Below are 26,620 nucleotides of genomic sequence, written 5' to 3'. Positions count from 1 at the left end.
TAGTGTCTTCTTTATGACAAGGGTCTAAAGGAGGTACTCTTGCAAGAACCAAAACATATGGCATTAAAGCAATGCCTGTTTGCTTTTAGAAGTAGAGATAGGATTAACATAAGGAAAAAGTGGGCGGCCTGGATGAGACCTGGTTCTGATCTCAACAGGGGGATTTGACTCTGAAGATGGTAAACCATGTCCATCCGGCGGCCGTACCAAAGGTAGAACTTGAGTGATCAGTGGTGTGTTATACGAAACTTCTCCTTTATCTGCCACCGCATCCATCATAGGGCGATTGTCCATATTAATAGATCCTGATGTTAACTGGAGATTTAGTTTAGACAGGGTTATATAAAATTGGTCCAATTTTCTGACTAAACAGTTTCTCCTCCCAAGCAGCACAGAATGATTTGAATATAGAATCAACTGTATGTATAAGTTCGTCTCGCCAAGTTCCCTTCTCATTTTTATCAAATGGGAAAATAGTCAGGATCAAATCAGGGACCGACAAGTGACAAACAGAGTGATCCAAGGGTGGTGAAGATTTCCTCTTGGACCCTGCATCACGTTTGATGGTTTTAGAGCGGCCCCCGCTTTCCTCTTTTTAAGTGGTGGAGAGACCACGGGAGAGCGGGAAGCAATCGGATGATTGGGGACGCTTGGGGCGTGCATAGGAGACTCCTATGCCAGGCTGTGGGGCATTAGTTGAAGAGATAGTCAAAGGTACCTCGTGAATAGACTTAGTTAAGATAATAGGCTCAAGGGGTAAGTTTTGAGATTATTTATGAACAGCCCCAATTTGTTCTTCAACCTGCACCAATTCAGTTTCAATAGCCCCTATAAAAGATGACAAACAGGAAATTGATGGCTGTGTCAACGGACCAGGAGCACCCTTGCCCTTATGTGTGCTTATCTTCCTCTTACCCATCATAGTCAATAGTTTGCACCCGTGAGGGGCCGGCGAAATATCACTGCACGCTGGTACAAGATCTTCTATCCCTGAAGAGGTGCTCACCCAAGACCTGGCCAAGAGTGCAGAAACAGTTGTTTACACAGTCTGAGGCAGCTCTAGCAATAAAACTACCCCCTGGCACTTTATTAAATGCTCACCTCGTCTGGTAGCACTTTTTAGGGTGGTGGCGCAGCCCGGCCTCGTCCGGTCGCGTACCGCAGCCCGGCCCAGGCGCGTACCGCAGCGCGGTAGTCCGATGGTGCTAAAATCGCTGAAGATCCTCTGGCCCCACCGCTTGGGCGTGAAAGAGTTCTGGGACACCGAGTCCCCGAGCCCCCTTCTGTGGGGGTGCTGCCGCTCTTTGTTCCCGTGACACGGGAGTCCGAGGGCGCTAAAAGCGCTGAAGTTCCTCTGGCCCCAGCCTCGGAGCGTGAAAAGTAGTTCTGGGACACCGAATCCCCGAGCCCCCTTCCGTGGGGGTGCTGCCACTCTTTGTTCCCGCAGCGAGGGAGTCCGATGGCGATAAAAGTGCTGAAGATCCTCTGGCCCCGCCCCCTGGGCGTGAAAGATTGTTCCGGGACACCGAATCCCCAAGTCCCCGAGCCCCCTTCTGCGGGGGAGGGGGGGAGGGGGGGGTGGTGGGGGTGCTGCCGCTCTCTTTGTTCCCCACCACACTAGTTAGGGCAAGGGAGCTACACACCCAAGAAAACCCCTGTTCACTCCCTTGGTAGCTTTGGCCAGGGCAGTCAGGCTTATCCCCGCGGCAATATATAAAGCATCTATACAACGCGCACCACCCAGTTGAGCAATAAATACACTATGAAAAGAGACCTCACAACAGGTTATATAAACGTAAACTGTATACAAACATCAAAGACCAAAACGACACAAAGCAATAATACTGTGCCAACCAGGCCCTTATCAAACCATGATCATCATGCGTAAAAACACAAAGAAACATTTCCTGGTTACCCCTATCATCAACATACCCTCCCCTATGCAGGCGATACACAGCCTGAAATTTGTTTGTAAAAGCGCCTTTTTGAATAAGAGCATAACCACAACATAAGTTTTTTTGTTGTTTTTTTTAAGGTGTTTTTATTGAGTCAAATACAAGAACATTAACTTAACATTGCCAGGACAGAGATATGCAGTTGTGAATATATATATGCATAAAGAATATTGTACTTATAAATGCATATTAAACAAATAAAGGCATATACAGCAATACAGTATCAAAGACTCCAAGTTTGAATAAAGAAAGAAGAAAGAGAAAGGGAGAGGGAAAAGAGCTATAGGGATAGAAAAGGGAATCAAGTAAAGAGTGGTAACAGACAGTTACAGCAAATGTAGGATGAAATAAGTATATATTAGAAGAAAAACAGGAAATATTTTGACATTTTTAAAAAGGAGGGGAAAAATCAATTTCCTTCTCAGTGCATGAGAGATAGTTACTTAATGGCAACCATAGCTATGACGTTTGAAGAAAGTTCCTGTTGAATCAAGCTTGTAGCTGTCAAGTCTATGATGATAACATACAGAATTCCACCACTGTCTGAGAGTAATGTTCTCCGAAGATTTCCAGTTAGAAGTAATAAGAGATTGCAATAGAAAGCAAAAGGTCCACCAATTATCCAAGAGGCCTGAATGAACTCCAGATATTGTGTATGCCACCCAAAAACAGTAATTCATGTGACATTGGTAAGGAGATCCGAAGTATTTCTGAAATGCAAGACCATATTGAGGTCCAAAAAGTCAGTACCCTGCTGAGTGTGGCAGCACCAACAATTGTCATTTTGTGCAAGTTTGAGTTTGTAAAAGGCGTACAGGAGTGTGTAAGTCTATTATAAAAAAAAGATAGGGTCTGCGTGAGGCTTGCAGTGCGTGCAGTGGAATGTATCTTATACCATATTCAATCCCATAAAAAAGTTGGCCAAACACCAAGATCTGATTCCCACAATGTCTCAATAGGTGATTTGAGTCTAGGTGAAACAGACGTTCTTAAAGGTTTATAAATTCCAGCTGCCCTAGGATAATTAGAAGTTAGGGTGTGGAGATAATGCAAGAGAAGAATGATTATGATGTATACGTTTATTGAGGGCCTCTTGGACCGGAGTAGAAAGAATGATATATTGGGATTTCATTCGAATAGGGAGATTATAAATTGCTGAGAGAGTAGTAAAAGGGATAAGAGAGTCTTTATGATATAATTGGGAAATTAGAAGAATACCTTTAGTCAACCAAGCCTTCCAACACACGGTTTTACCTTGTTTCCTAAGAGAACTATTGTGCCAACTAGGACAGTTAAGGAATTGATTAATGGGGGTAAGATGCAAAATAAAAAAAAGGTTCCAGTAAGTTGACTGAATGGGAGATGGTGCTGGGCAACCAGAACTTTGTGGGGTTAGACATAAATATAATGTGTTTATGGGACAAGGGAGAAATAAATATTTCTTCCAAGGAGAACCATAGGTTTTGAGGGGCATCAATGAGTGTAGATAAATACGGTTGTATTTGCTTAATGCCAAAAGATTTGTGATAAGTTAAAAAAGTCTGGAAAATTAACTCCACCTTGTACTTTAGGAAGTTTTAATTTCGAGAGAGAGATTTGGGATTGTTTACCGTTCCACAGGAACTTGGATAGAATTTTATCAATTGAACTAAACAATTGTTTAGGTATCATAATAGGAAGCATCATATGGAAGAAGTTAATGATAGGGAGAAGCATCATCTTAATGGTGTCCAAGCGGCCCCACCACGTAAGATAACGGAGACAATTTCTGTGTGAGATCTACAAGCTTTGCAGAGAAGAGTTCTAAATTAGTCTTTAATATATCCTTGAGAGTAGTGCAGTACCATTCCCCCAGGCATTTAATCTTAGAAGAATTCCAAGATAATCCTGCATCAAGGAATACAGAGCCAGCTCAATGAGCATTAAGTGGTAAGACCACTGTTTTGTCTATATTAAGTTTATAGCCAGATACATCCGAATATAAGTTGAGCTCATGCAGGAAGAGAAGTGTCAGGGTGAGACATGAACAAAAGAATATAATCAGCATATGCCATATATTTGATGTGTGCATTATTAATTTGAAACCCCTAAATTGTTCAGACGTTTTTAATTGGTATAGAAAAGGTTTGAGAGCCAAAATAAATAGTAAAGGAGATAATGGGCATCCCTGACGAGTACCCCTTTGAAAAGGAGATCGGATACCATTTGTTATAAGCGAGGAACATGGTGAGGAATAAAGAATGGATACAGAATGTCGGAATTTAGTACCTATTCCATGCCATTCCAATGCCTTTTCCTATCGAAGGCCTTTTCCGCATCCAATGATAAAGCTGCCAGAGGAATTTTAAGTTTAGATCCCTTGTTAATAATATTTTAAAAAGTACGTGAATTATCTGCTACATTTCCATTAGGGATAAAACCAGATTGATGAGACTCAATAAGGTCAGGTATATATGGGAGTAAACAGAGAGCTAAAACTTTGGCACAGAGTTTACAATCAGTATTAATTAAAGATATGGGTCTATAATTTTTACAGTCAGTCGCATCCTGATCTTTTTTGGGAAGAAGACAAATCATGGCCTCCGTAAATGAGCCAGATGTAGAACCTGAAATTATAAAGTGAATAAGTAATTGAAAGAGTTTGGGGAAGAGAGACTTGGCAAACTGAATAAAGAATTCTACCGTGAAGCCATCTGGGCCTGGAGCCTTACCCTTGGGGAGAGATTGTAAAGCTGTATATAGTTCTGTAAGTTGTGAGGGTTGGTCTAAAGATAAGAGGTCAATCTGCAATGGGTCTCTTGGTTTGAGATTAGAGAAATATTGGTTGAGAGATTCAACTGTTGGTGTGTGTTCTGGAGTGTACAGGTCCTTATAGTAAGAAGTGAAACACAATGCTATTTCTTTATCTCTAAAGTGTTTAACACCATTGTTATCTGTGATAGATTTAATAGTTGTTTTTTCTTTTCTTTGTTTCAAATATCGAGCTAGAAGAGAACCAGCTTTATTGTTACCACCATAATATCTAGAATTTATTTTCAGGAGGGTGCTGCATGCTTGTTCATTGGTATACTGGTTAAACTCCATTTTAGCTAAGAGTAGTGCTTCAAGAAGTGATTTACTACTTTTGTGAGTATAGTATTCATGTTCTAGGGACTTTATATTTTCAAGGATGGAAGTCGATTTTTATTGAGCAGACTTTTTTTGAGTGAGCGTAACTTATGATGAAACCCCTAGAGGCTGCTTTGAATGCATCCCACACAAAATGAAATGATAGTTGATCACTATTGTTGATGTGGAAGTATTCTTCTATAAATTTACTGTAGGAAGTGATAAAAGTAGCATCTGAAAGTGGAGAGTTATTAAACCTCCATGAAGATGTTTCAGAATTATTTAGAAAAAGATCAAGGTCAGTATTCACAGGTGCGTGATCAGAGATCAAAATAGCACCGATTTCAGAGTTGACCATATGTTGCATTAAACTTTTAGTCAGAAAGATATAATCAAGCCTAGAATGGGAATGGTGGGTAGGAGAATAAAAAGAGTATTCCAAGAGGTCGGGGTTGCATATTCTCCAGGAATCAGAGAGAGAATGCTGTAAAATGAAGTTTTTAAAAGCTTTGCGGGAGGCATGTGGAACAAAACGTGACATGAAACGTCTGTCCAAAAATGGATTGAGAATTTGGTTGCAGTCACCACCTATTAGTAAATTGTTTGAGGAAAGTTCAGAGACGATATGTGAAAGATTCTTCCGAAAATTTGGATCTGGATGTGTGGGGCCGTATATATTTAGGATAGTAAGAGAAATATTGTCAATTGTAAATGTAACAAGTACCCAGCGACCTTCTGTATCTTGATGCTGTGTAATTATGGTAGGTTTGAGAAATTTATGACAGAGTGTAATTACCCCATTTTTGTTTGTGGTGGAAGGGGAGTAGAAAATGTCCCCCCCGCCCATTGTTTTTTAAGCTTAATTGCCTCAGAGTTGTTGACGTGAGTCTCTTGCAACAAAGCAATATGGCATTTCAAACGAACTAGGTGAGATAAGACACGCTGCCGTTTAATGGGGTGTTTAAGCCCCTTAACATTCCAAGTAACAGTTCTAAATTGTATAACAAGAAGTATTAAAAAAACAACTGCTGTAACAAGAAAAAAAACAGGCATATCAATTTTGCAAAAGCAAAGAAATGGGAAAGAAACAAGATAGTAAAGAAAAAGAAAAGGAGGAAGATGACCTCCAGAAGTTGTATATACATGGATGTGGCTATACAGGGACTAAAGTCCACGAAAGCTAAAGAAGACAAGATAGAAAGTGAATATCCCGAAAGGTAGAGGGACAGCGGAGAACCTGAAAAGACTGAAAAAAGTGATATTAGATATTAAAACATATGAAGGTGAGTTTCATGGAAGAAAAAAAAAAATTAACATACAAACAAAAAATGGGCCATTCAGGAGACCAAATAACGTAATAGCTACAATAAAAAAGGGTGACATGAAGACCAATAAAAATCAAACCTTACCAGTGGAACGTGTATGAGAACAATTTGGATGGTGAGAAAGGGATAAGGTTGGGAAAGGAACATGAGGATTGCCAAAGAACACTATCTAAAAAATAAATAAATAAGAAAATAAGAAGATGCAGAGAAGGAAAACCATGGATATAAATACTAAATATAACCATTACTATTAAACTGTCCAGAAAAAAAAAGAAAGGACATTAAAGACAAATTAAATTTGATCTTCAAGTAATTGCAGATGCTCCTAGTTCCACTGCTTCTGTGTTGTGTTGGTTAATAAAAGTTTGTAGTGCCGAAAGTCCCGAGACCAAGTAAGATTTGTCTTTGAATGTAATTTTGGAAAGGCATAGGTGAAGAAGACCATATCGAATATTCAAGGATTTGAGGTGTGGACGTAAGTCCAAAAACTGTTTGCGACGTGCAGCTGTAGCAGGAGAGAACTCTTGTGTGAAAAACACTTTATGACCTGACCATAGCAAAGAGCCCATCTTTTTGGCTTCCGAGAGTATTTGCATTAAGTCAGTAAATTGGAGGAAGAGAATAATAATGCCTCTAGGATGTGCAAGAGGGCCAGTTGAAGTCTGGGGACCTAAACGATGTGCCCGTTGGATAGAAAGGGGAGAGGTAGAAGGCAAGCGAAGAATTTAAGGTATTGCTGTTTGAAGGAATGCAATCATGTTAGAGCCTTCTGAACCTTCTGGAATCCCAACAAGGCGTAGATTATTTCTCCTATTTCTATTTTCTAAGTTTTCAGTAAGCCTTTTAAGTTGAGCTATGTCCTTGGAGATCTGATGATTGACAGCGTTACAATCTTCAAGGTTACTGACTCTCTGTTCCAGAGTACAAATTTGTTGTTCGTGTTGGGACCATTGCTCCTCAATATGTTGCAAAGAGGCATTAGTGTCCATCATAAAGGGCTTTAATGCACGCAATTCCTCCATGACATCATTTAGAGTAAGATGTGTAGGTGATTTTGAGGGAGAATCAAGGTTTTTTTTTTGGGCGCTTGATGGAGGAGGTGTTAGATCAGAGGTCTTCAAACTGGGGAGGGGGGGCGGGCCTCAAGTGATCCCAGGGGGGGCACCAGACACTGGCCAAAAGAAGCATTGTACTGATAACATGCCTTTGTTTTAAGGAGAAGCTTGTTATTGTATTTTAAAAAAAGATAACAGTACTTAACTGCAATGTTTATATAGGTCTAGACATATTTAATCATTGCCATCTTTATAAAAAGAATTGGGAAAAATTCTGAGGGGGGCCCAATGATTTTTATTTTTCAACAGGGGGGGCGCAGCATTAAAAAGATTGGAGACCACTGTGTTATATGGTTTTTTCGCAATTGCGCCAGCAGCATGAGATGAAGAGGCGTTATCCTTTAAAAAGTCTGTAGCACTATCCATTGTTAAAGCTGATGGTGGAGAAGATTTAGTTATATGTGTGCGCACCACTTGAAGAGGATTATTAGACTTGGAGGAAGAGGATGACTGGATGCTCTGAGAATTATGTAGTCTCCCCATAAAGGCCAGCAGCAATTTGGTAATAGGAAGCCAGCAATCTGAGGTGATGATGAAATTATATTACGATGAGAAGCTGCTGCAAGAAGTTTCCAACAACAGAGCAAAATATAATAAAAAAATATATAAATAGAAAATTCTAAATTATTCTCTCAGAACAGGCATGACAGAATACCACAAGAGCAAAGCACTTTACTGCACAAAGTCAAACAATTGTTGACTAGTTTTAAGGGGACCTTCTGAAAAGGAAAAATCCCCTCCATCAAAGGAAAGCATTTACCATGTTATGAAGAGCAATTTGAAAGAGCTCCTTGACATCAAGAGCTGCCAGTGAATACTGAAAGTTGAAAACCTCAGCTAAATGTTTTTGAAGAGAGAGGTCAAAAGTTCAGCTGGCTGTCATTAGGTAATAAATATTCCATTGCAGAGGAAATTAGATTTGTAGAATGACATCCAGGCAAGCAGTTAAAAGTCAAATAGAAACATCTCTGTGAAAGTTCAGGCTTGTGCAGAGGCTTATGGAGTGAAACGCAAATGATGCAGATAAATAATTACCTCAGGCCCTCACATGTAGTCTCTGAAATGACTTCCAAACTCAATGTCTCTGTAAGATAAAGGCATATTTATGCAGCGGCAGAACTCCAGTGCTCAAAAATGCTGGAGAAATTAATCATTTTGATGTGAAAACATCTCCTTCCTTCCAGGAAGTGCCGAAGCCTCACGGAGCTCTAAAAAGCAGCGGCCATCTTGCATGACCTCCAACCACGCCCCTCCACAACATAAGTTCTGAGGGCAGGAAATCATCATAGTGAACTATGATATACCTAACAATTACCCCAAATGCACATTCTGAATGAAGGTCACAGCGCGCCTGCACTTCGAATGGGATTTATATGTGTGCTTCGAGTGTATATATACGGTTATACGGTGGGTCACGTGCCACTACACTGGGGCCAGGAGCTCCAGCACTCTTATTACATGCAATGTGGTAAATTATCCTCAGCAGGACGGGCCTCCACTGAGGTTTCCATCCCATTCTGTGAGGGATACTTATAAAAGAAAAAGAACAAGGCCCTAGAGGTATGTGCCAAGATATATGGGTGGGGGAGGGGGAGGAGCACACAGACCTCCCACGTTGGCAGGAAAACCTCAATAGGTTCCCCGCTTGCAGAAAGGCCGATGGCGGCCACCCATGTCTGTGCCATGTAGCCCCTCTAGGAAGGGAATACCCAGAGCAGCGAAACGCCCCAATGTAGTTACATGTCGGTCGTGGGAAAAAGAAAGAACCTGACGCACCTTCTTTCCTAACGGGGAAAACAATGTCAGCCGCCCACGTCCTCGCAGTACAGCTGCTGGCTCCTGTGAGGATCTGGCAAGCTGCAGTCACATGGGGGTGTTTCCGGAAACCCCAAGGCCTATGGGACTGCTACCCTATCTCTGCGAGGCGGACTGACCTGGGAAAGCCTTCCAGCCACAGGCCGGCTCCTCTTCTAGTTCCTGCCTGGGTCGCACTGCTTGTGCCCCGGTGGCACTGGAAAGCGCACTCTGGTCTGCGATCACAGGTTACTGCTGGCAGGCAGCTCTGTACTCTTCCTCCGTCCCTGGCCTCTCCTCCTGTGGGGGCGATGCATTGTAGAAGGCAGGCAACCACGGGGAAGACGGGAGTGCTCCACCCACGCAGGGACAGTGAAATACAGAGCTCATCACACGGCTCAGTCAGTGCTTTAAATGGGCAGGTACTGCCCGGTACGGAGCACCGGCACTTTTCTATTTTTAGAGGGAGAGTACCTGCACTTCGAGAAAAACGTATTGCTTTTAATTGGAGAGTACCTGCACTTCTCAGAAATAAGCAGGTACTCTGGTACAGAGTACTTGCACTTCTATTTTTCCATTTCAAGCACTGGGCTCAGTACAAAGTATAGCGCTCCCAGGTGCTATATTTGGAGAACCAGGGGCAGCACAGGCGGGGGGGGGGGGGGAAATCCTCTGCTGACCCCTAGGAGAGCACTGTGGCACATTGCTAAGGGGCAGGCAGCAGGCGAACACAGTAGGGTCCTGACAATCAAGTGGCATTCCTCTTGATTGACCTAGCTGGCCACAGGTCAGCACAGCAGCAGGGCAGTCTCAGTGGTGGTTCCTGACAAGTCCTTCCAGCAGCATCTGGTGCCAAATCCATGCAGGGTCTCCAAACATGGGGAACTACCCATGTATTTACACTCATTCTGTCTTTGATTTAAGGGGCACCTCAAAGGACCTTTAGAAATGCTGAACACCCCCCTTCATCCCCAGCTGTGGCACTAGACATCAGTAGGGGTTAAACAAGCCCTTTGTGTGTGGGCAGGACACAGCCTGTACAAATGTAACTGCGCTATGCCTCTCCATCTCCCAGCCCAGGAAGACTATTCAGTATGCATATCTAATCCTGTTACAACCCCACCCTCCCTGTGTAATGGCGGTGTGGAAAGTAACCATAAACCCAAGCTGTCACTCTAAGTCCGACGTGGATTGGAGTCAGGCGGCAAAGCACTAGAGGTGTAAGCATTGAGAAATAGCCACTTTCTAAAAGTGGCATTTTTAAAATAGAAATCCTGCTTACTGGTGTAGGGGGATTTTACATTACTAACTACCATTCCAAACATACCAAACATGCTCATGCTATTCCTTATAGATTAGCAATTCCCACTTAGTTATATATAACAGAATTCCCAGTGCAAACCTATGAGGGGAGCAGCACTCACATGTAACACATAAGAATATATGTTTACCTTTTACATACAAAGCACTCTGCCCACTGGGCTATCTAGGGCTACCTTAGGGGTGACTCAGGTGTAGTAAAAAAGAGAGTTCAGGCCTGTGCAAGTAGTTTGACTTGCCAAGTCAATGTGGCAGTAAACTGCACAAGCAAGCACTGAGGTGGCAGGCCTGAGACAAGCTTGAAAGGCTACTTCTGTGGGTGACGCAATCTGCATTGCAGGCCTACTAGTGAAATTTAATTTACAGGCCCTGGGTATATGGTATACCACTTTACAAGGGATTTAGAGATAAATTAAATAAATCAAATAGGTGTAATCCAATAACACCAAATTTTAGCATTGATTAGCAGTGGTAAAGCGCCCAGAGTCCTAAAGCCAACAAATAAAGAGGGTCAGAAAAATAAGAAGAGAAAGGCAAAAAGCTTGGGGATAACCCTGCAGAAAGGGACATTTCCAAAATGTTCCTTCTCTAGTAAAGCTCAATTTCGGGAGCATGACTGGCTATCATCGAGAAAGGACGTACCTCGCTATCCTCCCATGAAGGGTGCAATCCTGTGAAAGAATCTTAGATACTATAGGCTGCGAGACTGGATGACAATTGAAGGAAGGGGGCTCCAACAAGAGCTGAATTTAAAAAAAATTTATGAACAAGCAGGTAAGAAGACACAGTGATCAGGGTGAAACAGCCCAGGAACGGAGACTGGCATTGCTGACAGCTGGATAGTGAGGCGATCCAATGAAATTTTGGAAATATGAACTAGGAGAGTTCACAATTTGCAGGAGTGGCCGGATGCTGGGCTGCTAGTTCCCATTAATTAATAGGACATTTTGCTGGTCCCTTCTTGGCAGAAAAATGCTGTGTGGTACTGACTCAGTCATAAGATAGTGTTTGGGTCGAGCAGTGAGAACTTTGAAAAAGTCACCATCACAGTGTTGCAGAACAAGAAAATGTTCTTTTCAGGAAATGCCGGAGGGTTAATTCAGGAAATAACCCTCTGGCACCTTTAAGCCAGGCACAACCGCTCCACCTGGCAAGGCCAATTCCAAGATAAACAAGAACTGAATTCCATGACATATATACGTGGAATTCTACTACATTGTAAAAGTTCTCCTGCATGTACTGATAAGATATCTTCTTTTCTCCAATGACACATAGATTACACAAAACATTAAACTAAGAAATACCACAAAGCAGTCACACACACACACACACACACACACACACACACACACACACACAAGGGACACAGGAAACGAGCGACATAAGGCAAGGTGGGGAATGCCAATAAGACATCAGATAACATTCAGATAACTTTTTTCAAAGCATTGGAATAAAGCAACTTTGTACCTCCCCGTACAACTCACAGAGCGATGGTCAAGCTGAGAGTCAGTGTTGAAAGTATAGGGAGCAGTGAAAGACATTTTATGGGTTCACCACACCACTCGGAATCCTGCTACAGGTAAATCCCCTTTTGAGATGATGAGGGGCAAGTCTCCTGGAACAAAATTTCTTCCCTAATTGGTTGAAGGATGTGACAGCACATGAATTATCATGTCCAAAAAACAGAACAGATGCATGGTCTGATAAGCAAAGGGGATTGGGTGAAAGTTAAACCAGGAGGAGTTGGACATGGTTTATGGAAATTGAAAGGACCATACAAGGTGAGGGAGGCTGGAAGTAAATGGGTTAGACTGAAGAATGGGAAAATGTGGAAGATGAGGAGAGTGGCATTGTTTCAGAAGGGTGGTTTCTGTCAAGAAAAAGAGTAAGTTGGAAATGGAAACAGTTAGTGGTTTCTCATGAAAGATTCTGACTTTCAGCAGAAGGACAGAAGAAAGGATGGAGGGAATTTGAATCCTGAAACAAACATTTTCTACACTCAAGAATGTATTCTATATTTTCTGTAGTATTTTCCATGAGAGATATGTGTTCTTTATTTCCTGCTCTATAATTTCTGGTCAAGTGTCCCCTTCAGCCACATAAAAACACTCCCAATGGCAAAACTATTTCTGGAATCCTCTGACTGTATACTGCTAACACAACTATAGCAACACATCATATAAAGTGTTCAGTCTTGCATTTGTTGCCTGTACAACTTTGTTATGATCTCTGTTCAAAAGGTGCGGTTTTCCCTCAACAGCATTTACTCCTTGAAAACTTCCATCTTGCGCCATTGCATCATTGTTCTCGATTTCTAAACACTAGATTTCTTGATTGCACCTTCCAGATTCAACAACTTTTGTAGTATTATCGCCCTCCTTCAGCGACGAATTGCTTGCAGCCCATAGTCAATCCTACATCTTCTTACTGCAGCATTGCACAATGAATTGGTCTTTTATTAATTCTTCTGTCACCCCCACAAATTAACATTTTGTTGCCGGATTACGTGGTCTGGAGACAAACTCAACAACCGATTCTGAAAGCTTTAGATGCTGTGTGTAAAACTTGTAACGGCAAATTGCGATTTTGATTGATTTGGCAAATGTTATCTGTAATCTTAGTTTTGCTCTTTTATAAAGTCTAATAATTAATTTCCATACTCATCGACTATTGAAGATAGGTACTTAAAGATCTGTTGCCCTTCTCTGCCAAAGGCCTTGAGTCATAGTGCTTTTTCCGCACCACAGAAAAATCTGTTACATCCACTGCCTGTAAGTAATTCTCAAATATTTCAATCCAGATTTCCCATTCAATGGGAAGATTTCCTGAAATTAATTAAAAAGCTGAGTGGGGTTATAATAGATTGATTTACATTGATTGTTGTTTCAGTACCTGTGCAGCGGTGTTATTTGTTGTAATGAAGTTGTATTTCTCTGCATTATTTAAGTTAATGGTGATAGAACTGGTAGTAATGTTTCAGTGCTCTAGGCGTCGCTGTGACTGCACTGTGTAGTTGACGCGATGTGGATGGGTGATGGAAGTAGTTATGAGAATCATAATATTGTGAGGAGAGCTGCTGTAGGAGCAAATGGAGCTATAATTGGGGAGAATAGGTGTTGTTTAATGCTGCAATTTATTAGATATTGGCTTCCAACAGACTCGTAGACAGTGTCCATTCAGTGATTGTCACTAATTGTAATTATATTTATATAACACTACCCCTGATGAGGTGTCAAAGTTTTTTTCAGCGAGTAGCATGCTACTCCTGAACCGAAAAGGATTAGGGGTGGATTAGTATAGGGAAATAGGAGTTAATTTAAGCGGTGGATATATGTGTCTGTTAGATTGAATAAGGGGGATAGAAGAGGGAAGAATTTGTATTTAGAATGTGTTATTTGGGAGATCATAGTTGGTTTGGGATGAGTAAAAGCAGAGATGGAAGAGGAAAGAGTCTAGAAAGGTATAAAGGAGATCATTGTGAATGAGTCAAAGGAGGGATATATTAGGGAAAAAATTTAAAGCAGTTGTTTGGGAGATCACAGTAGTAAACGGAGGTTTGAGGTGAGCCAGGAGGGAAAGGGGCAGGAAGAGGCTAGAAAGGGTTATTTTGGAGATCATAGTGGTAGATGAGGTTTGGGAGGAGTCAGAGAGTCAAAGTAGAGGATATATTGAGAGAGGTATAGGTGAGACAGAGTAGCGCATTGAAGAGAGTGAAAGTTTTATTTTTTCTCTGTTCCACAGTAGGAGTAATAAATATATAGGTACACGGAAGGGGAACATATGTCAAAGGAAGATAACATATTGAGATTTAAAGTTGTATTGTTTAAATTCCGATTCTTTTTTTTTTTGTTTTTTAGAGTTGCTGTACTTGAAGCTTATTTATTTGGGTAATTTATAATTTTTCTAACACATTTTATTAAAGTTTGCCTTTTCACCAATATTTCAATAAAGAAGTGCTTGTAGATAAAATAGTTAAGATAATATTTACACGCTATGATAGATAAATAAAACGGAGATCCATAAGAATCTAATCTGACAACTTAAATAAAAATATGCAATGACCTATAAGAATGTTAAGCATAGCATATTTTATATATATATTTAACCGTAAGTAATATATACATTAGTTATGCAGACCTAAAGAATATCTATATATTTTAAAAACAGTTATTATACATATTTGTACAAATAACTACACATATCTAGATACAAAAATATAATCAAATTATAAATTATTACAGATACAGGAATATGCTGTACATTAGTGTTTGAGTATGGTGGTTATGTAGGAAGGAGCCAACTCTTGAGTAGTCTTCTGAAGATAATATAGTTATCTGTTGTTCTTATATTTGAGGGTAATGAATCCCATAATTTGGCTGCTTAAGTAGAGAATGATGTACCATGTATGGTCTTTTTCTTCTGTGGAAGGGTTTTGAGGCAAGGTGCCAATCTTAAGCAGAGGTTCCTTTGTTTAATTTATTTGGTGATTTTATTCCTGCTGAATAGTGGTCCTGTTCCATGTACTGCTTTGTGAGTGATACAAAACAGCTTGAAGGTAGATCTTCTGGCAACAAGTAACCAATGTAGGGCCCTCAAGGGAGGGGATATGTGGGCTTGTGGCTTTACATGTAGGAATAATCTGGCAACAGAGTTCTGAATCCATTGTAGTCTTTTCAATAATAAACTTTTCAGTAATCAAGTTTAGTCAGTACTAGAGAGATAGTAGCCTGGACTTTGTGTGGAAATTCCAGGTGGGGTAAGATGCGTCGCAGAGTTTTCATGGTGAGGAACTTGCTAATTTGTCCGCCTGGGCCTTAATTTTTAACTTTGAGCAGTGGTAGTTCCTTCTAAAGGGGGGGGGGGGGGGGGGGGGGGGGGGGGGGGAGGAGGGGAACGCACTGCCCTGCCTGCTGCGAGCACATGGAAGCAACAGGATAGGGACAACTTGTAAAGCTGTTCATGGTGCGAAGTGAGCATGACGGATTGGCCAGCTGTCTTGCGATGGCCAGCCCGACATGCACACTTCAGACCACACAAATCCCAGCAGTTTTAAACTGCCAGGAAATTGCAGGCACAGACACCTAGGCTCAAAAGGAGAGATGGGTTAGCCTGCTCAAACCAATCCTGATGCTTCTCTCATGCTGAAAACACCATGAACGTCTCACTTAAAAACCCTCCTAGAGGAATTACTTAGATATAGTATGTGTACATATGATCAAGTCTTCAATTAATGAATACGACAATTACGTACTGTTAAAATTCAATATATTACTCAATAGGATTCAGGAAGCTCAACAAAAATGTACAATTCCAACGAGTGTCCATCTCATAATCAACAACACTGTATATAACCCCTCTAGATCATAAGATTGAATACCAACTGCAGATCCAGGTAGGGGTTTAACCCTCCTCATGACACAGTTCTGCACAATAAATGCCTGGTTTTCAGTCCCAGTTCAAGCAATATCATGGACATTCAATTCAGCTTGTCAAATGAGAAGGTAATGTCGACGTTTCGGCCTGTAGTGACAGTCACAGGCCTGTAAGACCATCATCAGGACTCAGTGTTGTTAAATAATACAACAGGTTGCAAAAATAGGCTCTGTAGCAACACACCAGGGGACTTCAACCTTTGGGACTGCTAGCGTCTGTCTCCATCCACATCCGCTCAACGCATGCGAGTCAGAATCCATGAGAGCAGCTCCAGGATTGATTAGGTTCACGTCGTTGTAGGAAGCCAACTACCATCTGTTCCGTTCCTTCATTGTGGCCCAGCAGCAAAGTCTTATGAGCCCTGAGCGAGTGCAGCACACAAGAGTGTCTGCTGGTACTACCAGCTAGACTAAGCACAAGTAAAGAAACAGCCATGCACTGTGTTTGCTGCTTTTAACTTATCTGAGGAAGCAAGGTTGCAGACTGGATAGTTTGTTGGGGTTATGTCTGCCGGTAGCTGTTATTTTAGCTGCACCACATGTTCAATGGCCAGAGAGAAGCTGTCTTCATCTCCTGCTTCCACTTACAACCAGACAAAAATACTTTATTTTCTTAAACCAGAGTGCTTATTATCTGAGGTGTTAATTTGTGCCTGAGCTAAGTAAGATTGCAGCAGTGCCCATATGTCACGGGCCTGGATTTAGCAGGTAACATGGAGGGGTAGCGCTCTGCATTGGTGTTGCAAGTCACTACATATTTGAGCCAGGCCTCCTCCACAGGTGGCGGACCCTTCATCAAGAGAAGGGGCACCTCCCTCTTAGCTAATTGTATGAGCAGTGCCTCCATGTGTTGTGCTGGCTTCAGTGTAGTTGGCAACATACCCCATCATTGTGACATGGGAGGTGCTGGGGCCCGAGTAATCAACGTTTTGGGCGATTTCAGCCAGAACAGCCACCCAGTAAGTAGCAATGTATTGCACTCCCACGTTAAATGAAGAAAAATGGTTGGTGACAGCGATGGTAGGTATGTGGCTTGGTGTCCACACAGAAATTCTGCAGGGGTGTAGCACAGTCTGTGTAATGTTTGTAATTCATAGAAATAGTTTTCAGCTGGGCGCAGCAAGACGTCCATTTACATGTATCGCACAAGTCACCTAGGTAGTTCCGACATTGTATCATTGCTGGAACCCGGCCCTGTGGCATGCATTCAGTGTGGGTTTGTATATGTGCAAGAGACACCCGCATGTGAGTGTCAAGTTAAGGAGCTGTGTAGAATGTGGGAGGGGGGCACTTATTTGGGTCATGAAGGAACTCCAGGAGGTAAACCTCGAACGTGTGCCAAAGTTCATGATATAATGGATTATAAATCAGAGGCTTTGGACAAACAGAACAGCTCTCTCCAGAGTATTCGGAGGGTGTTGCCACTGTCCCTGAATAAGATCTATGGCAACCCATGAAATGTTGTGATATCACTGAATGGGTTACAGGTTGAAGGGACATCTGTTGGTACACTATGTTCACAGCGTCCTGACAAAGGGTTTGGAATTCACTTGGCCAGAAACCAGAACTGTGATGGCTGGTTCGCAGACACTTGACATACAGGACAGCCTATGTTACTGCAGTGCACAAGTAGGCAAGGACAGGTCTGTCTCGAACAGAATATATTATTAAAGCAGACAAATGTTCTTCTAGTGGTCAAAAGCGATCTGAACAATCGCCAGATTACAGCATCACCTGGATTTCCCATGATGCCCATGGTGAATCATTGGTGTAAGGAAGCACTAATAACTAGGATGTGCACAGACAAAAGGAGAGATAGGATGGGGTTGGTGGGCTCCAGCCATTGAAAGGCACAGCCTACTAGAGAGGATTGAATGGGAGATCATAAGGTTTCTTGTTTTAGGTTTTTCCTTACAGTTGACTCCTAGATCCACCTCACTTTCCAGTTAGCATGAAAGACCTTGATGGTACAGGCTGAGTGAAATTAGCAAAAGGGTCAGACCAGCCCAGAACCACTCTGAGTCGAGTACTAGAATGCCCAACAATCGTTTGCAACTTCAATATAAACATAACCTTCTCTACCAGCATCCAGTGACTGAGAAATTCTAGATATTGCATGGTTGGAGTTTATTTTTACTGCCAACTTCCCTTGTCGGTTTCAGGACCAGAAACCTGTGGAACTTCGGCAAAGACTGCTTTGAGGAAGAGAGCCTGCTGACTTTGATGGTGCATGAGGCATGCATGTGCTGTTCAAAAGGCGCAAGTCTGTGAAGGAGCTAAGGCAGGACGAGCTGAAGCTGTTCACTGCAGAGAAGGATCTGTACTACTCTGCAAGGGAGGAATCCAGGAGTCCACAGTGCCCCTGCTATGTCAACACACTGTGTAACCAAGTGGACAAAGGATAAAGAGGAACTTGAGCATGGCCAAGACACCAAATGCCAATAAGCTGTGAGGCTCCAAAAGAAACCAGGACTATAGTCCGCTGACCCCACATAGGAAGTGATACTGCCAAAAGAGAACCACATCTACTGATAAGAGACTGGAACCAGGCCTTAAGGACTCACTGCTGCTAGAAGGGTGGGTACCTAACTTATTTGGGTGGTAGGTTTTGTGTCTAAGCGGAGGAAGAGCCCCAAGAAGCAAGATTCGCCTCGACCCAAATATTGTGATTCAATTGCTTACATGTTACACTACACTAGCTCCATAATAGCCATGTGTGCACCAATCGGCATGACCAAGGCAAAGGTCAATGAACTCTTGTGCTGTAAAGGCAGTGCACACAATTTAGAGCTTTATTTCCCTTTAAAGCCACAGATGCTGCTTGCACTGTCTTCCACAAATGAACAAAAGGTACTGTGCAACCCAAGGGATGCCAAGGAGGGGGTTGGGAGGAATAAGCCCTCATGTACGGGGAGGGAAGGTGCTGACCCACAACCCAGCCAGCCTAACTCAGAGACTTTTCGCATCCCCAACACCACAACAAAAAGAACTATTAAGACTAATCGGGAAATCCCAAGAAGTCCCAAAGAGGTTGTGCCATTAGACAGTTTAGACTGTGTCCCCATGGTCATTTAAAGTTATCAGTAACCTTCAGCGTATAATTTACTGCCTTCAGTGATATGTAGAGTAGAATTTTGTATGCGTTTTAGGTAAAGCACTTCTTTTTCTAAGCACTGACTGTGCAATGAGTTAACTTAGTTAGTTTATTGTGTTCTGAAACCCCCACACAACATCCCAGAAGCAGCCTTGGACTGGTCAATAGCAAGGGTAAGCCTCAGAAGAACAGTGATAAAATGAACTAATAAATATGATTTGAGTCCAGTATTCCGCGATTGCCAATGGGTTCCTGAAAAAGATCTCCCCAAACTACCACATCACAGTCCTTCTTTTCATCAGAATAATGGGAAGACTTAAAAATGTCATAATTTATATAAAGGGGGAGGGAGAGTAGCCTGTTAGCTAGAATACCCTAGACGCACAAATCCTGAGAGTTGTTTAGCCAAACCGGGCATCTGCTCTGGAAATAATGTCAAATGCACATTGTGTGCAAAACGCATAAGGTGTAGGCGGAGTGACCGCTTTGCATATTTGCTGAACAGCGTAATGAGGTGTATGTACAGTTCCAATGTCCCATCTGTACAGCTGTGGATGACAGATATTGCCACTTCTTTACGGTAACCATAGTGGATGAAGATGTTGTTTTCCACACTTTAGCTACCAAGTTAACAATATCTGGCTGAACAGGAGTGCACGTTAATTAGGTGAAACCCAATAATACAAAAACAGATATCATTCTTGGTATAGGAAGTTTGGCCAACTTACGCTCCATGATGACTGCATCCATCTTGGTAGGGAAAATATTCATATTTGTGAGACCACTGCTACTCAGGTACTGTCGAATCTGTGTAAGATAACTGGCATGGAGTCATAGAACAAGGCTCCAGAACTGCCTAGCACTGGATCTTTTGTTTTTGCACTTTCAGTCATATGGAACACAGGAAAAAGGAGCTGAGGAGAAACGTTAGATATCAGCTGATTATAAAATAAAATCCAAGTCTGGAAAACATGCAAACATGGCAAGTATGCCAAGCAGCTATTTAGCACTAATGGAGCTGATCAGCCTTGAGAGAAAGTTAGTAGCTGACTCGCATGACCCAAACAGACTTTGTAGTGTCAGTGGACAAAGAGCTATCTGCACGTGGAACTAATGATTTACAGGCCGCCCTCCTGACAAACATAGGAGATAGGACCACCTATGTGTCAATATACAAGCCTCTTATTAGTTTGAGAAGCCTGGGGGGGGGGGGGGGGGGGGGGTGGTCTGTATAGGCGCCACAAAGTGGTGATTCAGAGTGTGCCTTAAGACGTAAAGGGTGCTGCAAATGTATGTCGCAATGGACCGCAGAAGCCCCAAATTGCTAAAGGCAAACCATGCAATGACTGGAAACCTGCTCAATAGATGGTGGGGTTCTTGGATAATCAAGCCGAAAAACCTGCCTGGAGTTTATGGTCTGTAGTAATGACATATCTGAAGGGCCACCTCCTCATTAACAATACATAATACAATATAATACAATTAGGCCGATCTGACCCTGGAGGGCAGAAACCTCTAAACACCAGGGAGATATATATATATATATATATATATATATATATATATATATATATATATATATTTTTTTTTTTTTACTTTATGTTTTTATGTATGAGGAGCGACCCCTGAGGCAAGGGTCGCTCTCCTGGGGGTAAATTATATTTAGGCATTTTCTGCCCCACTTGGGGGCAGATCAGCCTATTTTTTTAAGGCCCATCTGCCACCCAAGGGGGGCAGAAAGTCCACCAGAGACCAGGAAAGATTTTATTCTCAAAATAAGAGGCTGGTGGTGGGGGTGGGGTTATGGCCATACCCCCACCCCAAATAAGTGGGAACAAAGTTGTTCTGCCCACCAATGGGCAGATTGGGCAATTAACCCCGATCCCCACCCAGGGGGCAAAAGTCTACTAGATGCCAGGGAATTAAAAAAATTAAAATTAAGAAAAAATAGTGGGGTGGTGGCTATCAACCAGTATGGGCCTGGCTATGCCCCCACCCCAACTGACGGGGGTAAGTCTTTCAGCTCTCCTCCTGCACATTAAAACATCTTATCCCACGGCAAGCAAGAGGACATTTGATTATTTGGGGTTTTGGTTTTACATTTGGGACATGAGAGCTTGGTAACTCTCAAAATCGTCCCACTTGGATTGCCGGGGGCTGCACTTTTTGGAGTTTGGGACGCTGCCAAGTAGAAAAATCCACAAGACCTAGACACATCTGAAAACTAAACATCTGGTTGATTTCAGGGTGGTGGTCTTCACATGCACCATGCACCATTTTCTTACCCACAATGCCCTGCAAACCTTCAACTTTGCTGGAAATCACAAATTTTTCCCACATTTTTGTGATGGAACCTTCTGGAATCTGCAGGAATCCACAAAAATCCTACCACCCAACATTGTCTCATCTATACCAATAAAGATTCTGCTGCACTTGTCAGCCTAAAAAATATTTTTTTCAGACTGCCCTTTTGGACCCGCTTTGGTTTCCCCTCAATTTCAGCATGTTTTTGGCTCTTCCCTTTCACAGGCACTTGGCCCACCTACACAATGGAGGTATCATTTTTACTGTGAGACTGAGGGGACGGAGGTGGTAGGAAATTTGTACGGTGCGGTGATCCCACACAGAAATGATTTTTTAGCTAAATTTGAGGTTTGATGAGGATTCTGGTTAAGAAAACATTGGGGGATCCACGCAAGTCACTCCTCCCTGAACTCCCTTGGATGTCTAGTTTTCAGAAATGTCTGGGTTTGGTAGGTTTCCCTAGATGGCTGCTGAGCCCAGGGCCAAAAACGCAGGTGCCCCCACCCCACCCCGCAAAAAGAGATAGTTTTGTATTTGATAATTCTGATGTTTCCACGTTGTGTTTTGGGGCATTTTCTGTCGCGGGCGCTAGGCCTACCCACACAAGTGAGGTACCATTTACATCGGGAGACATGGGGGAACGCTGGGTGGAAGTAAATTTGTGGCTCCTCTCAGATTCCAGAACTTTCTGCCACTGATATGTAAGGAAAAAAAAATGTGGGGGGGGCCAAATTTTGAGGTTTGCAAAGGGTTCTGGGTAACAGAACCTGGTGAGAACCCCACAAGTCACCCATTCCTGGATCCTCCTAGGTGTCTAGTTTTAAAAAATGTGCAAGTTTGGTAGGTTTCCCTAGGTGCCGGGCTGAGCTAGAGGCCAAAATCTACAGCTAGGCACTTTGCAAAAAACATGTCAGATTTCTATGTAAAAATGTGATGTGTCCATGTAGCGTTTCCTGTCGCGAGCATTAGGCCTACCCACGCAAGTGAGGTACCATTTGTATCGGGAGACTTGGGAGAACACAGAATAGCATAACAAGTGTTATTGCCCCTTGTCTTTCTCTACATTTTTCCTTCCAAATGTAAGGCAGTATGTAAAAAAGACGTCTATTTGAGAAATGCCGTGTAATTCACATGCTAGTATGGGCTCCCTGGAATTTAGAGATGTGCAAATAACCACTGCCTCACAACACCTTAGCTTGGGCCCATTTTCGAAATACAAAGGTTTTCTTGACACCTATTTTTCACTCTTAATATTTCAGCAAATGAATTGCTGTATACCCGGTATAGAATGAAAACCCATTGCAAGGTGCAGCTCATTTATTGGCTCTGGGTACCTAGGGTTCTTGATGAACCTACAAGCCCTATATATCCCCGCAACCAGAAGAGTCCAGCAGACGTAACAATATATTGCTTTAAAAAATCTGACATCACAGGAAAAAGTTAGAGTAAAACGTGGAGAAAAAGTGCAGTTTTTTTTTCACCTCAATTTAATTTTTTATTTTTTTATTTCAGCTGTTATTTTCTGTAGGAAACCCTTGTGGGATCTACACAAATTACCCCTTGCTGAATTCAGAATTTTGTCTACTTTTCAAAAATGTTTAGCTGTCTGGGATCCGGCATTAGTTTCACACCCATTTCTGTCACTAACTGGAAGAAGGCTGAAAACACAAAAAAATAGTAAAAATGGGGTGTATCCCAGTAAAATGCCAAAATTGTGTTGAAAAATTGGGTTTTCTGATTCAAATCTGCCTGTTCCTGAAAGCTGGTGATTTTAGCACAGCAAATCCTTTGTTGATGCCATTTTCAGGGGAAAAAAAACACAAGCCTTCTCCTGCAGGCCCTTTTTTCCCCCAATTTTTTATTTTTTTTTTAAACAAAATGTTCACTGTATTTTGGCCAATTGTTTGGTCTCCTTCACGGGAACCCATAAAGTCTGGGTACCTCTATAATCCCTAGGATGTTGGAAAAAAGGACGCAAATTTGGCGTGGGTAGCTTATGTGAACATAAAGTTATGAAGGCCTAAGCGCGAACTGCCCCAAACAGCCAAAAAAAGGGGTTAAACTCTTTGACACTGCCCCACCATTGCAGTGCAACTGTTTTTAGTTCCAAGAGGCACAGAAGCATTGCTCAATGTATTCCACTGTCAGACACTTCCAAACATTTCATTCTGCATAGACTACAGATCCATGACCCACCAGAAGTTCAACTACCTTGAACTTAGAAATCAAGCAGACATTTATACGGTGTTCTAAAAACATGCAGCTTACAAACCTTTTGAATGCTTTCATCTACAAGTCCACCGAGGATGTAAACTTTTTGTGGATCAATATCTTCAAGGGCTAAAAAAAAAAAAAAAAAAAAAAAAAAAAAAAAAAAACACAATGACTACATCATCTACCGTTCACCCATAGTATCACTGCATAGGCTTTAGCAAGAAACATCACAGTGACTAACTGTTTCTACTACAAGGAAAATCATTTTTTTTAAAGATAACTCTTCAAATCTAGCTTTTAAAAATGAATCTGCAAAGCTATCTTTTTAAGATTTTTCTTCAAATGTCAAGCTGGTGGATAACACTCGGTCCTCATAAGGAGTGCCTAATTCTTAATATGCAGGAGGAAACTAAAACAAGAAGGAAGAAAAGACAGACAAAGAAGAGAAAAGAAGCCGCGTATGGCATATACAGTAGCCATTAACAGCACCTTAATTGGTGGGAGTAGGTACAAGAAACAGAAAGGAGCATAGCCCATCCCCAAGTAGCTTGCAGAGTAGGCATATTAAGTTTCTTCTACATGAAATACATTTTTTTTAGCAAACATGGGCCAGACAGAACAGGACTTGATAAGCCACACTGTAGTCTCAAGATTCAGAAAGTAAATATTTGTTCTCACTGTTGGAGGCAGAAAACTTGCAAAGGGACCCAGGAACCTCTAAGGCCAGCACTATGTCAGTGTAGTAGTGGTTTTATTATGGTTACAGTTTTAGTTGTGAATTTTACACAGAACACGTATTCATCTTGCAAATGAAGAAACAAAAAAAATACATGCCTGGAACAGAGGACTGCTCACTGCATTATCACATCTAACAAAAGATTTAAGGAGAGTCAGTAACTTAACACAACTGGCCTTCTTGCCCAATGGGTCATCATAGCTTGCTCTGTGTCTCCTACTTTCGAAACCAGTCACCCTTCCTTGCAAGAAGCCATTCCTTGGCGTAACAGTTAATTCAATGTCTAAAGTGGAATGTTGCAATTCCTGTAATACAGTTTGTGCTTCCAGAGCAGGACTCTTTTTAATATGCTTTGTGTGTGTTATTGACTTTTTGGAGGGTGTTAATTGAATGCCACTACCTGTGACGTTACAGAATACAAAGTGGAAGAAGAAAAATTTTACTTAGACAGTAGACATCTGTTTGTGGCATGTGATGCTGTAGATTCACATGCTCTGCATGCTCCTGCCATCTACTGCTGAGCTCGGAGTGTTGCAAGTTGTTTTTCTTTGAAGAAGCATTTTAGAGTCACAGGATCAAGTGACTTCTTCTCGGTGATGCTGCGAATGGGCATTGAGCCCCTCGTTAAACTATTTTCCAGCAGGCCGATGAGAAAGAGTACAGAAGTATAGAAAATGATGTCCATGCAAATATACGTACAAATATATATATATACAGGGAGTGCAGAATTATTAGGCAAATGAGTATTTTGACCACATCATCCTCTTTATGCATGTTGTCTTACTCCAAGCTGTATAGGCTCGAAAGCCTACTACCAATTAAGCATATTAGGTGATGTGCATCTCTGTAATGAGAAGGGGTGTGGTCTAATGACATCAACACCCTATATCAGGTGTGCATAATTATTAGGCAACTTCCTTTCCTTTGGCAAAATGGGTCAAAAGAAGGACTTGACAGGCTCAGAAAAGTCAAAAATAGTGAGATATCTTGCAGAGGGATGCAGCACTCTTAAAATTGCAAAGCTTCTGAAGCGTGATCATCGAACAATCAAGCGTTTCATTCAAAATAGTCAACAGGGTCGCAAGAAGCGTGTGGAAAAACCAAGGCGCAAAATAACTGCCCATGAACTGAGAAAAGTCAAGCGTGCAGCTGCCACGATGCCACTTGCCACCAGTTTGGCCATATTTCAGAGCTGCACCATCACTGGAGTGCCCAAAAGCACAAGGTGTGCAATACTCAGAGACATGGCCAAGGTAAGAAAGGCTGAAAGACGACCACCACTGAACAAGACACACAAGCTGAAACGTCAAGACTGGGCCAAGAAATATCTCAAGACTGATTTTTATAAGGTTTTATGGACTGATGAAATGAGAGTGAGTCTTGATGGGCCAGATGGATGGGCCCGTGGCTGGATTGGTAAAGGGCAGAGAGCTCCAGTCCGACTCAGACGCCAGCAAGGTGGAGGTGGAGTACTGGTTTGGGCTGGTATCATCAAAGATGAGCTTGTGGGGCCTTTTCGGGTTGAGGATGGAGTCAAGCTCAACTCCCAGTCCTACTGCCAGTTCCTGGAAGACACCTTCTTCAAGCAGTGGTACAGGAAGAAGTCTGCATCCTTCAAGAAAAACATGATTTTCATGCAGGACAATGCTCCATCACACGCGTCCAAGTACTCCACAGCGTGGCTGGCAAGAAAGGGTATAAAAGAAGGAAATCTAATGACATGGCCTCCTTGTTCACCTGATCTGAACCCCATTGAGAACTGTGGTCCATCATCAAATGTGAGATTTACAAGGAGGGAAAACAGTACACCTCTCTGAACAGTGTCTGGGAGGCTGTGGTTGCTGCTGCACGCAATGTTGATGGTGAACAGATCAAAACACTGACAGAATCCATGGATGGCAGGCTTTTGAGTGTCCTTGCAAAGAAAGGTGGCTATATTGGTCACTGATTTGTTTTTGTTTTGTTTTTGAATGTCAGAAATGTATATTTGTGAATGTTGAGATGTTATATTGGTTTCACTGGTAATGAAAAATAATTGAAATGGGTATATATTTGTTTTTTGTTAAGTTGCCTAATAATTATGCACAGTGATAGTCACCTGCACACACAGATATCCCCCTAACATAGCTAAAACTAAAAACAAACTAAAAACTACTTCCAAAAATATTCAGTTTTGATATTAATGAGTTTTTTGGGTTCATTGAGAACATGGTTGTTGTTCAA

The 26,620-nt window shown here is 42.0% G+C and overlaps 1 protein-coding gene across 1 annotated transcript in view; it reads right to left on the bottom strand.

Annotated features, from left to right (window-relative positions):
• TRMT10B (tRNA methyltransferase 10B) overlaps window positions 1-26,620 on the bottom strand; it is a 101,669-nt gene that overhangs the window by 7,163 nt on the left and 67,886 nt on the right. The window contains exon 6 of the mRNA XM_069236447.1: window positions 23,720-23,787. Coding sequence (XP_069092548.1) covers window positions 23,720-23,787 — 68 coding nt within the window. The remainder of the gene's footprint in view (window positions 1-23,719; window positions 23,788-26,620) is intronic.

The sequence above is a fragment of the Pleurodeles waltl genome, chromosome 1_2 (genome assembly GCF_031143425.1).
Source record: "Pleurodeles waltl isolate 20211129_DDA chromosome 1_2, aPleWal1.hap1.20221129, whole genome shotgun sequence".
Classification (NCBI taxonomy): domain Eukaryota; kingdom Metazoa; phylum Chordata; class Amphibia; order Caudata; family Salamandridae; genus Pleurodeles; species Pleurodeles waltl.
Note: the sequence above shows the minus strand (reverse complement) of the source record. Positions and strands in the feature narration are given on the sequence as shown.